Consider the following 12,737-nt stretch of genomic DNA (forward strand, 5'->3'; position numbering starts at 1 on the left):
CTCACATGATCTCTATCAAACTGATGTACCGTCTTACCCCCTTCATTATCATATGGTCCACTATACCTTTTACTATTGACATCTGCACTGAATTGCTGAACTGTTTTTACACTGCCTCCATACAGACGATTATCGTGGGTAACTTTTACATCTATATTATCTGACATCAGCTGATCGCAGGTTTCCCACCGCGGCTATCCTTACTGAGCTGCTGAGCTAATTTTACATCACTTTCATCTGCTAGACTGCCCTGTGTAGACTTCAAATCTTCATATAGCTTTGCAAATTCAACATCATTTGTTTTAGAACCACGATGTTTTGCAGGATAAATCACACTCTCCCCCAAATCAGAGACCTGTTGTTGCACAGCGTCTCTTTCCTTAGATTTCAAAAGGTGATGCTTACATCTTCATCTGATGGTAATCTTGACAAAACCTTTGGGTGACTGCTTATCACTGAAGTATTTATAGAGGTCTGTTTGTCAGGTTCATTTCTTTGTCTGTCAGAATCACCTGATTCCAGTAAAATGTTTGATAGTGTAGTGTCTAGTTCTGCTAACTGATCAGCAGTTTCATTATCCATAGATCCAATATCCAACTGTTCCTTAACAAGTTTTCTCATTGCTTTCACAATCTGACTACGCTCTTTTGTTTTCCCAATAGGTATACAGTTATTCAGTATAACCACTTGTTCTCTGACGATGGTCAGGATGTCATTTCTTGAAGTCTGCATCTGTTCATCCACTTCAGTAGAGACTTTCTGCAATGCCTTATCATCGTCTCCATCACTCTTCCTTGGTGATTTTCCTTTTGGCGATTTTCCTGCAGACAGTTTTGCTGGCAATGGGCTTGTCTTTATTTTTTCTGTATCATCACTAGCTTGCTGTTGTGCTTTGTCTGGCAAAGCTGGTGGCGTGGATATTTCTGTTAGTGTAGATATGAAGGTTCCTTGTGACGACGATGGTGCAGGTGGTGGTTGAGATGGTGCATATGAAGGTGGTGGCGGTGGTGGAGGGGGCACTGGAGGTGGTGGCGGCACAGGTGGTGGTTCAGGAGTTGATGACTGAGGTGGTGTTGACGGCAGTGGAGGTGGCGGCACAGGTTGTGGAGGTGGCTGCTTTGGCAGAGGAGGTATTTTCATCGGTGGTGGGGGAGGTGGTGGTGGTGGTGGCGATGCTGGTGGGGGTGGCAATGCTGGTGGGGGTGGTGGAGGTGGCAGAGGGGGCGGAGGTGGGGGTGGTGGTGAAGGTGACGATTGCATAGCTGACTGCTGCAGAATGGTACTAAACCTTGGACGTGATCTGCGTTTTTGGACAAATGGTTGATGCTCTTGAGATGAATTTCTAGTAGTAGCACAAGGAGGGTTGTGTGTTTGCTGGGTGTCCTTATCACCAACAACTGCCCCATGTTCCTGAACACTCTGAGTCAGCAATCTCTGATGTGCTATTTGTAGTAATTTCTGTGCTTGATTCTCTGATGGTTTTTCATTGCTCATTGCATTCCGGAACATGATTTCCAGTAGCTGACTTCCCAGCTCCTCAGCCATATTCCCACTTTGACCCACATCTTCCCTACGACCACTGTCATCTTCCACTGTCTCTGAGCTATTCTGTGTGGACATCCTCTGAGTTGTCTGAGAGTCATCTGCAAAATATTGGTGACAAAGAGTTCAAATGAAAAACTGTAAAACTTTGAGTCCATTTCTTTCAATAACATACATGGTGAGTATGTACAGCTTTTATCAGTGTAGGAATTACAAATACTGGTCACAGATTGCAATGGCCATCTACGTATTGAAAGTACATGTAAACTCACATCTGATCTGATTTTGAGAGTGACAGAGAATAACAGAGAATATAACATACATGTACAAAACTGTGATCTTGTGAACAGAAGTCTGCTCTTACCAGTGTGTGTTATACATGTAGGCGTTATGCAAGTAAATGTTACTGGGATTTTCAGTCATTTTACCACAGTTTCCCTTGGACAGTAATCATACTAGGGAAATGTACAAAAGTTATAAGGGTTCCAGGTTTGCAAAAGTATTTACCAGTGTTTGCCAACCACGGCAAAGACACTGCTTAAATACAAATTTGTGCATGTAGATATTTCAGTAAAGGTATTGAGACAAAGGGATATGACTATTTTGAATTTCAAATATAAGTAAATATCCGATTGTTTGTTTCTCTTGTACCAAACTTTGCACGGTGAGCCATGATGTCGTTGAAAGTTTCATTGAGGAAAGTTTGAGCAAAAGTTTAATCTTTCACTTCAAGGCGCATACTTATTTAAAGAGAGAGCATTTGCCTGAACTCACAAACAGAAAACTAAGTAAATAAATTTTGTTTTCAAGTCAATTTGAATTTACAAAAACCTACTAAAAACATTAATTCTTTGAATGTTGATTGGCAAAATACTACAGTACACTGTATGTTATATGAGATATCTTAGTGTTGTTGGACAAACACACTGAATACAGCTACAATGTACATGCACACGATAGTAGTTTCATATTTACATTTCTTGCTTCAATACACAACTTATAATGTTGAACATACATGTACATGTACAGTACATGTACTTGTAGATTATGAACACTCTGTGTACAAACAACATGTGACATACAAATATACCGGTACATGTACACATGTCTTTGAATAGAATGGTTCTACTACGCAATATGTTCTACAGACTGTACCCGGTATGCCCAAGAGATCATGTGATGGTGGCATAAACAAACCCATGTGTACAAATGCATATGGAAATATGTGCGAGTTTATGCACATGGGTTGGTTTGTACCGTGATCTATTTGAATTAACCTATTGATGCTAGTCTAACCACAGTGTACGGGTGCATAACCTACTGTACATGTTTCAAAACACATATCATGACACGTCAAGGTAGATTACTGTGTACACAACTACACAAGTGACATAAATGTGCAGCTAATATAATTATTGCTGTTTCCATCAACTATTACCCTGGATGCAAAGCCACTCTTCCAGTCACCATATTAATTCAAAAATAAAAACTTGAATGCGCTTTTATCAAATAAGTCAAATTCTACGACTGTAATTTTTTTATTGAGATTACCTTTATCAAAAGGTCATAGCTACATGAGTAAATTGACATCTGTGTATTATATCCACCATCAGTATTGAAAACTGTTTCATTTTCAGGAAACATTTCAATATCCGTAATTTGCATTATCATACCTTGCAATCACACCTACATGCACTCAACACCATATATCACTCTTGAAATACAAAGAGACTTCCTTCTGTACATAACATGGTTGACAAATATCTCAAGTGTTACCACATTTGATGGCCTGAGTTTCATATGCATATACCGTACTCGTACATTAAACCCTTTGAGTGCAGTAATTTTCCCACCATGATTTTGCTGCCACATTTTGCCAATCTCTTATGAATTTTTTTGACAATTTTAAATCAAACGGACATCACATTTTATTGGCTACAGTTTTTTATCAAAGTTTTGGCAAAAATTTGAGAAAAATTGACTTTGGTATATTTTCAAAGGTGACAAAACTTGACGTTCACACTCAAAGGGTTGATACATGCACATGTACATGTATATTGTATGGTGTGAAAAATGCTTGCTTTTTGAATTTTAACTTTTACGGTCATTATCACAAGTCTTGGCTATGCAAGTCAAGAAAGTTGAATCATCAGATGAAAATGTAATCAGACAATGGTTTACCAGTCCACTTTAGCCCAAAAATAATATTAAGTTTGCTTCCACCCAAAGTCTCTCACTAGTTTGATGTGTTGAGGGGTTTTTATTACATTTGTTTTTATGGTTTTGTTTTTTCGGTAGTATTTTTTTGAGCCCTGAAGTTCCAACTCCTGACCTGGAAAAACAAAATCAGGAATGTTTACATGCAACGGCAATTCAAACATCCGGTACAATGACAGTGATAACGCTTTTCAGCAATGTAGCTCATGTGCATATGATCCTAAATCATGTGACTATAAGGATAACAAATTAAGTTATTTACTGCTATGCACCAAGACAGTCATTTGTTAACATATCCCATTTTGAAGTGAACAACTCTAACATGGCAGATGCCATAGGTCTAGATCAAAGCCCTGGAGGATTGGAAACAAAAGCTTGACTTTGTTTGAACCCATTAACTACATGTACTTGTGTATTCTTAAACATGTACAGTGCATTTCTTTTTCAAAGATTTCACAAACAATTACAGCTTTGTGATATTCTCAAACTGTTTTCACAAACAGTAATAACACTTTAATTTTCAACTAAAATTGAAATTGCAGAAATCATTACAAAGTTGTATACCAATATTATGGCACATACATCTTGTCATGCAGCTTGGATAAACAACATTTAGTACATATTTAACCATTTACAACTTTGATTTATATTGTTGCACAAATAAACAGACTGAAAGTCCAAAGTCTAAGTTTTATTTGCCCAGTATAGTTAAAGGCAGACAGGTACTTTAATATTGATGCGTACATGTACATGTACACTACAGTAGTAGAGTACTTGTTCCATAAAGGTTGAATTATTTTTGTACATATGGCCTCTGTGCCTCTCTGATAACTTAATATTTCATTTGACGTCTGTCAGTGCACCTATTCATGTTCTGTACCTGGGGAGGGGAGTGTGGGGCAACAGGGGAAATTGATCACCTGGGGGGGAGTGTGGGGCAACAGGGGAAACTGATCACCTGGGGAAGTGTGGGAGGAGAGTGTGAGGGTGTGGGGCAACAAGGGAAACTGATCACAATCTTGTTCTAGGACAGAGGAATTTGATTGCTATGATATACTGCGCGTTGAGAATTATGACTGAAATCGAGTCCTAAATCATCTACAAGTAGGCTCTATTTTCCCCTACTCTCGGCTAATTGACATATTTTTGCAGCCTGTGCCTGGGAATTGGACATAGCTTGAAAAAAAAGATGTTCAATTCTTGTTAGGCCCTCACTCCCCTCCCTGGTGGAAAGCACTGATAGGTGCAATGTCACACAACACATGAAATGACATTCATGATGCCACTACATGTACATGTAAGTGCTTGGTGATATTGACACAACTGAGCTTGTACAAAGGAAAAAATAATTTTACTGGATTTCAGTCTGCTTGCAACTCACTTTTGAACTGTTGTCTACTCAACAGATGTTCATGTATATGTATTGAATATGGCAATGCAAAATACCCACATTCATGCACATGTACATGTACAACATACAAGTGTACTTGTACATGTACGGTATGTCAATGAATTGACAGACACTCCATGTACAATGTATACTGAAACATGAGTAATATTATGTATGACAATACCATCTGTATATCATGTTTGATCAAATGAACACTACATTGTAGTATGCGGAAACTGCCGGTATGATTTTAAACCACTGTACCAATACACCACATCTGTCATGGGTGATATCACCTACACTGTATGGTGTGGTTAAGCTGCATGTCTGTGCAACCTGACTTCTAGAAATTATCAATGGTTCAATGCATGCATGGGGAAAAGTTACTCTTATCAACAGCTGTGGTACATGTGATACAAAAATTATCACCCGAAAGTCTTCAAATGGATGAATAATTATCCCATAAATAATAGATTCATTTATTTATTTTTACAAATCAACAAATAAAGACATGGAGACTTACTAGTGGCATCAGGTGAAGCCATGATGTAAAAACTGACATGAAATTGCATTTTTGTTGTTTATTTCAAACAGACCAAAAATGAATTATATATCCTTCATTAATAAATCACCTTACACTTAGTCTAACAGGATAAATTGTAAAGAAAATGGTAAATTCTCTGATAATTTGTTTGTTATTTTTCATTAATTTTCGCAGATCACCAGATGTAATACAAGTAAAATATTTTAATTTGATGCCAGAGTATGTGACAAATTGGTAAAGGATAAATATAGACTTGAACACTGACTATTTAAATTACTGATTGAATGGTGAAAGGTTTGTTACTTGCTCACCTTTGTCAATATGATTTACAATGCATCATAAAATGCAAGCAATATGTATGAGGCTGGTGCAACTGATTTCAATGAAACATCAATTAAAATGCTACAGAGAAGTATTTATCCATTTTACACGGCACATTAATGATGATAAGAATGTTTTATACTTATCTAATCACTAATCAGAATACAAATTGTGGAATTTCTGATAACATAGTTACAGTTCCTGAAATCAAACCATTGATAAGCTGAGAATGCAGAATTGAAATACAGGTACACTTTTTACTACAATGGCTATACAATCTACAAGTATAAATTTGGTACATGTACTAGTAGTCAATGCTTGATAACTTACAGTTACTGTGTACTGCGCTTTACCATTCAAATGTCTTTTTTGACTCAGCATATGGAATTTTACTTTATAACTTGAATTTTGTTTTTACAATTGACAGAATAATGAAAAGCTACACATACTAGCATGATACTTGAGGTCTAATCGTGGTTTGTGTGTTGCAGTAACTGGTAACTCAATTGGGCAAGTAAATTACTTGATAAAACTGTCCTAATTTCAACTGAACAAGGGTAAGCAGTTGTAGTGATAACATGACTATCTACATGTGTACATTGACCATTTGACCTTTGTTTTATGATCAGAAGCTGAGATTACCAGCAGAATATCTGTTGGGTTTTGATAGAGATTTTTTCACAAATAATGACTACGGACTTTGAAGACAAAAATATAAATCAAAAGATTGATTTGTATGTTGGTAAGTTGTCTTTGTCATAACAAGTACCGGTATGTCTTAATTACATGTATGTTTTGCGTGTTAATCCTACATGTATATTACTTTCCTGTATTACAGTAGAATGTCCCTCAGGGACAGATATTCAGACTCTGAAATTTTTTCAACACTTTTTTTGTCTACCACTTTTGAGGGTTCATTATAAAGCTGTTGGAGAACAGAAAACCTGTCACTATCTTCATTTCTGGAAAATCAACCTCCCCCCCCCCCCCCCCCCCCTCTGCCCCAGTTAACACAGGGATGATGGCCATTTTGAATTTGAAATATCAGTAAATTTTTGATAATTGGACAATATTTGTGCTCGTATCGTCTACAACTATAAATGCATAAAGTGTACATATGCCGTACATGTACAATTGTTTGATCTACAAGGCAAAATACATGTGTACCATGGAGAGGGCAACACTGCAGCTTTTCTGTACTGATTTTCTTTTTTTCACAAAGCTAAACCAATCTATTTAAGTTCTTGCTCTTATATTAAAGCGATATAGTCATTGGAACTGCTCCAAGGTCTTATGGGACCCATACATGTACATCCAATGTTAACACTGTATCCAAGACACGATGGTGATTAATGAAAGTTAAAACATGTCTGTCATAATCTACCGGTACATCATATAATTTGAATGTGGCAGCTATGATGATGAGGTGTATCTAGATATCGTGCATGAAATACATTGTTTTGGAACAAGAAACTTGCACAGGTGCAGTTCTGGTGACTGTTTCCCTTTCACTGAAAACTTCCATTTGTTTCACTTTATATATATATTACACACCAAATAATATGCATTTGTGATACTACTAAGGTATGGTTTCAATCATGGCATGCCGTAAGAAACTCATTGCCAGTCAGCAAACTTCCGTAGGAACAACTTGCATGTTATTTATTGAAATGTAAAAATTCTTGGCTACAATCTAGAATCCATAGTACAAGATAATAATCAGTGAAATGCTGCTGATATGATAAGTTTTCATATGGAAACACACTGTTTGCTGTCACATGATATCCACTACATACACATCTGTCACTGTCAATGTACTTATCACTTCAACTGTAACTGTAATGCTATGTCCAGAGGGTGACCCTGGGTATATCGCAACAGATAATCACCTGTAAAGACTGACTTGTGATGACACTTCAAGACATAGCAGAGAGAGAATGAAATGAGAATAATGTAATACTTATTGACTACTTACACTGGAATACTCTCCTCAATATTTGGTAAAACTGCTACCTGGCAGATATACATGTAGATTTTCTGTATTACTGATACTACAATTGTCATGCATAAATGTGGATGTGAAAGAACAGATAATATCCGAGTAAAATTATTCAAAGGTGATAGTTGCTTGGCAAATTACTCTATATAAACATCATCCCTACAGGCTATGTTTATCTTGCCATGTACATGTAAAGAACCCAGCGCCACATGCAGGCTATATTTGTTTACAAACTGTCTGCCATCAGTGTACTCAATTTTTGATAACGCAGTTGCCCACCTTATTTTTACTCACAGCTATCAGTTTCAGTTTTTCAATTCACAAAAAAGAAAATACATGTAGCTGCAAAAGTACCATCCATGACGTTATCAAATTTGCTAAGGTTACCACATTAATAATGCTATCTACTGGACATTTGCTTATTGTTTTATTTAACTGCTGATTGCTGAACATTTTTCATTCTTAGTTGCTTTCTCTAAATTCACTGAGAGTAAAAAACAAAAACAGTGACAACCATGCAGCAATAGTAGTTTAACCTACTCACCCCCAAATACCCTGTAAACAGGTCCATCCTCACCATGTAAGGCAATGGATCTGGACAAATCTATGGCGGTGAAAGGGGTTGTGGGAATAATAGCTGAAATTTTTTATCAATATCACATTTTCAATATGTATATGTATGCTCTAGTAACAGGTACGTTTTCTTCATGTTAGGCCAAACATGTGAGTAAAATATCAAATGCAATATATTTTTGACAAATGAATTCCAGTCTGGACTAAAATTCAGTTGCCAACAATGACATTGGGCATTACAATGTCCATGCATACTGTATACAGTCTTAACAAAGTGAAACTGCACATTTTACTGAAAATTTCACATGATTTGAGGAGTAGAATAAGTAACTGTACTTTCCAAACGTGAGGAAAATAATAGAAAGTACACATAACAATTATTGCTGATAGAGCTGCAACATTTGACAGTTATTTATATTTCTATCATTCAAATGTGGTCTGTCATCTTCAAATAATTCCTATCATTTCTGTTATATTATTGTTATCATTCAGTTAATGTTATTGATAGATTTGGAGTAGTGTACATATGTATTGTGAAGACCTAGCAGTGAATATGCAATATTACGTTGTGGGCCTTTGAGATAGGTCATTCTGGGTCACAACTACCACAGCAACACTGCAAAACAATGACAACCAAACATGAAATCAGAAGCACAGTGCAACACCAATCTTTAACGTGAATTGATCTTCAAAAATGCTAATCCCAAAGGAGAATTTAGAGCACCTAATTACATGATACATGACCCCTAACTATATGTATTGAATTCTCATCAATTGATTTTTTTATCCTTTTTGATGTTGTATCACTAATAAATACATACATTTCAACACTGAGCTGTGGATGGAACACAGGAGGATGACCAGAGATGACCTATCCTCAAACACTAGCTGTGTTGTACTGTAGGACAAAAGCTGTGCAAGCAATACCAGATAAACATACAAGGATTCCTTTGTAATAAATTGATGGAATCAGTCAGTTGAAGATTTTGATGATTGCTCAATGATGTAGGATAAGGCCAGTGTGTGTGACACTATCAATTTACACACTGCTTTCTTTCAATCTTTATTTTTGACGGTGAATTAATGTACTGAAAACTAGACATGGATGTTTTCTCACAGTATTATACTGCTGGTATACCAGTGTAATCCTACATTAAACTATAGCCAACCATTGCAACACTGCATAATTTACTCATGTCACCACAGGGGACTCAGAAGTCTGGTTGTTGTTGTTGTTTGTATTGTTGTTTATGTTTATTAGTCATGTTGTTGTTGTTGTTGATCAATAAAATACAGCAAACATAACTATTGTGTTGTTGTTGTTCTTTCCAACGTAATGTAAGTGTCCTGAGAGGTACTTCAAGGACGCTATCATTATTTGACCCAATCCAACTCTCTCCAAACGTATAGGTTGAGTGTGTATGTTGGGAGAAAGTTGCATCGGCTCAAATAATTATAGCAGTGTACTTGTAGTGCTTCTTACGACAACTACATTATGTTTAAAACAACAACAACAACACAATAGTTAATAATGTTCGCTGAATTTTAGTGGTCAACCACAACACGACTAATAAACATAAAAACAACCAGACTTCTGGGATCCCTGTGATGTGACTTAGGAGGAACCTACCCCTAGCGGCCATGGCCCCTTACCCACACCTCAATAGTATGCGTGTACATTGTAGACAATATGCCTTTGCAATTTGAAAATGCGTTGGATTTCAATCATCCTCAGAAAAAGTCCACTATCTTAACAGTTTAGGGTCGCAAGCCATGGCCACTGGATATATTGCCTCAAGGCATCTGAAAGCAATCGAAACTGCTTTTCTATTCTGTATTTCTGGAATGTGGACAGGGCGGCCTTTGTCCCGATGACCTTTATTATGATCTTCCGGGAAAGTGAGCTGTTTTGACCAAGCGAATTCCGAAGGACTTGTGTATTCGGTTTCGGAACGATTGTTAGTTTTACTATTACCACTAAAGCGAGGGAAAATGAAACGTCATCGCCTGTGGGTCAGCCACATGATCATCGAATCGTGTCCAAAGTCCACAAACTCGAAGCATAGTGGACAAACAGAATTATAAAATGTCTAGAGTCAAATATTACAGAAGAGAGTTCTCCCTGATACCGCGGAGATATTGCGAAATGATCGTAATTTTCGAACCATATGCGCTGTTTAATGGCGAAATACGGCGGTAATTTCGCACTCTTCAGAAGAGCGGCCAATTTATCCGAAATAACAATCATTTCTTGCTCAAAAATGTTCCCAGTCAGACTTATTATTGACATATTGTGAGCTTACGTGTTGCAACGGATGACATGACAGGCGCTATACGCCTTGTCGCGCATGCATTAAACTCCCATAGATTTTTCGCTCCGCATACCTATTCTAATAAAATATTTTTGTTTAACACTGTACCTGAAGAAGGTAGTCCAACCGTTGTACTTTCGAGTTGAAAATCACCAAATAATTGCGGCGATATTTGTTGACTGCTTCCGTCTTCCGACGCCATTGCGATGTGTGTTACTAAGTGTTTGTTATTTGTTGTCTCCAATAGAAGCTACTGGAACTCGATTGCAGTCTCATTTTCGTATGTCCAGCCATAGACAGTCGAGGTCCAGCCAACCAGTGCAGTGGCCTGCATATGTGGCCTGGGAATGAGGTCGCACCAAACGGGGCGGATCGAGGTCGAAGTGCAACTGTCGCGCTGAAAGGCGTGTTTCTTTGTTAAATTTTAATTACTAACTCCACAACTAGGGTAGGATTTATGAATGCCTGCAACATGCCAACTAGCAGTTATTTACACGATGGGAAACACAGCCAAGCAAGGGCGTAAGGCTGCGTTCACAAATAACAGGGGCGGGGGCTGGAGGAATCGCGATTGCAATCTTTTTTTTCAGATCCACCCCCTGAATACCCTAAAAAATATCGACCCCCCCGTCTGTATGATCAAAATTTTTCAAGCCAACCCACCCAATTATCATATAAGCTTAGCCGCACATTTATTAGGGATGAACGCAAAATTAAAATTTTGGGCAGTTCTGCTCACAGATGTTCGATATTGCCTGTTACTAGCAGTTTGTAGAGCCATATTCCCAAGGCAAGTTCTTAAGTTCTCATTTTTAAACGCATCAGTGGACTTTTTTGGTTTATCAGTTTATGTCGATTTGACTTAATCCAACTCCGGCCAGGTCAATGGCATCTGTTGACGAGCACACAAAAATGAGAGAGTATGCAAATTATGAATTCCTGTCTACATGTTGCCAAATTGTGAAAAACTGATCACAGTGACCTATCAAAAAATATTTTTTCCAAAAGTACAGGACATATATGAACTAGATACTACTCAAAATTGACAATGCTGGAAGTGAAATATTCCATAAAATACACGCTTTCTATCTCTGAAATTTTGAATGTAATAGGCCTAATGGCAAAGTTGGTAAATAAATAGTTCCATTTAGTCGCACATTTTTTCATTTAAATTAGAGTCTTTACTGTTCAATGCTTTACTTTTGTGTAATATTTGACGATCAAGCATCCTGTGGCCCAGTCTTTTTTCTTCAATATTCGATTACTCTTATATGCCAGAAATTGAAAGTTCCTGATATTTTCAAGTCTCCTTGATATCTTCCATATTATGTGTTGCTCTCAGTCTGGCCTGATCTTGTGTACCAGTATATTTCACTGTCATGAGCGTCATTTGGCCCAAATTTTTCTTCAACGACATCAGAGTCAGAGCTATCCCTGTCACTGCCGGTATGCAGTGGCAGTGACATTGCAGTAGCAGGGCTGTAGCTGTATTAACTTTGATAATTTTGACAATGTTTTTTGTTCAGTTTATAGCACTGCGTACTTGTTCTACTCCCTACAGTATGTTTAACTGCCCAGTATTCAGCTTGCCAACACAGCCTGTGTATGTGTACAGTGCATTTATCACTGACAATTAAATGACTTTCAGTCTGGACTCTAATGCAATCATCACCAAATGCATATTTATGTATACAGGCTTTGTCGACAAACAGAATATTGTGTGTTTCAGCATGCTGTAGGGAGACAGCAAAAAAGTGTATTTGATATATTGCATAGAAATATTGAAAAAAATTGCTGCAGGCCCACGTTTTATGTTTTACGAAAAATCATACATGTTTA

The 12,737-nt window shown here is 37.3% G+C and overlaps 1 protein-coding gene across 1 annotated transcript; it reads right to left on the bottom strand.

Annotated features, from left to right (window-relative positions):
• Positions 1–386: 386 nt before the first annotated feature.
• Positions 387–11,105, bottom strand: LOC139151846 (formin-1-like). The gene is made up of 2 exons (XM_070724865.1): positions 11,007–11,105; positions 387–1,643 (listed from the first exon to the last, which is right to left on the bottom strand). Exons 1-2 carry the CDS (start codon positions 11,098–11,100, stop codon positions 388–390), a joined length of 1,350 nt encoding a protein of 449 aa, XP_070580966.1. The 5' UTR covers positions 11,101–11,105; the 3' UTR covers position 387.
• Between the last annotated feature and the right edge of the window lie 1,632 nt (positions 11,106–12,737).

Source organism: Ptychodera flava, chromosome 2 (genome assembly GCF_041260155.1).
Source record: "Ptychodera flava strain L36383 chromosome 2, AS_Pfla_20210202, whole genome shotgun sequence".
Classification (NCBI taxonomy): domain Eukaryota; kingdom Metazoa; phylum Hemichordata; class Enteropneusta; family Ptychoderidae; genus Ptychodera; species Ptychodera flava.

Excerpts from the sequence above, each read along its gene's own strand:
- LOC139151846 (XM_070724865.1), bottom strand. The coding sequence starts at position 11,100 with ATGGCGTCGGAAGACGGAAGCAGTCAACAAATATCGCCGCAATTATTT. Across the intron at positions 1,644-11,006 it reads GGTTGGACTACCTTCTTCAG|ATGACTCTCAGACAACTCAG; the intron begins GTACAGTGTTAA and ends AATATTTTGCAG.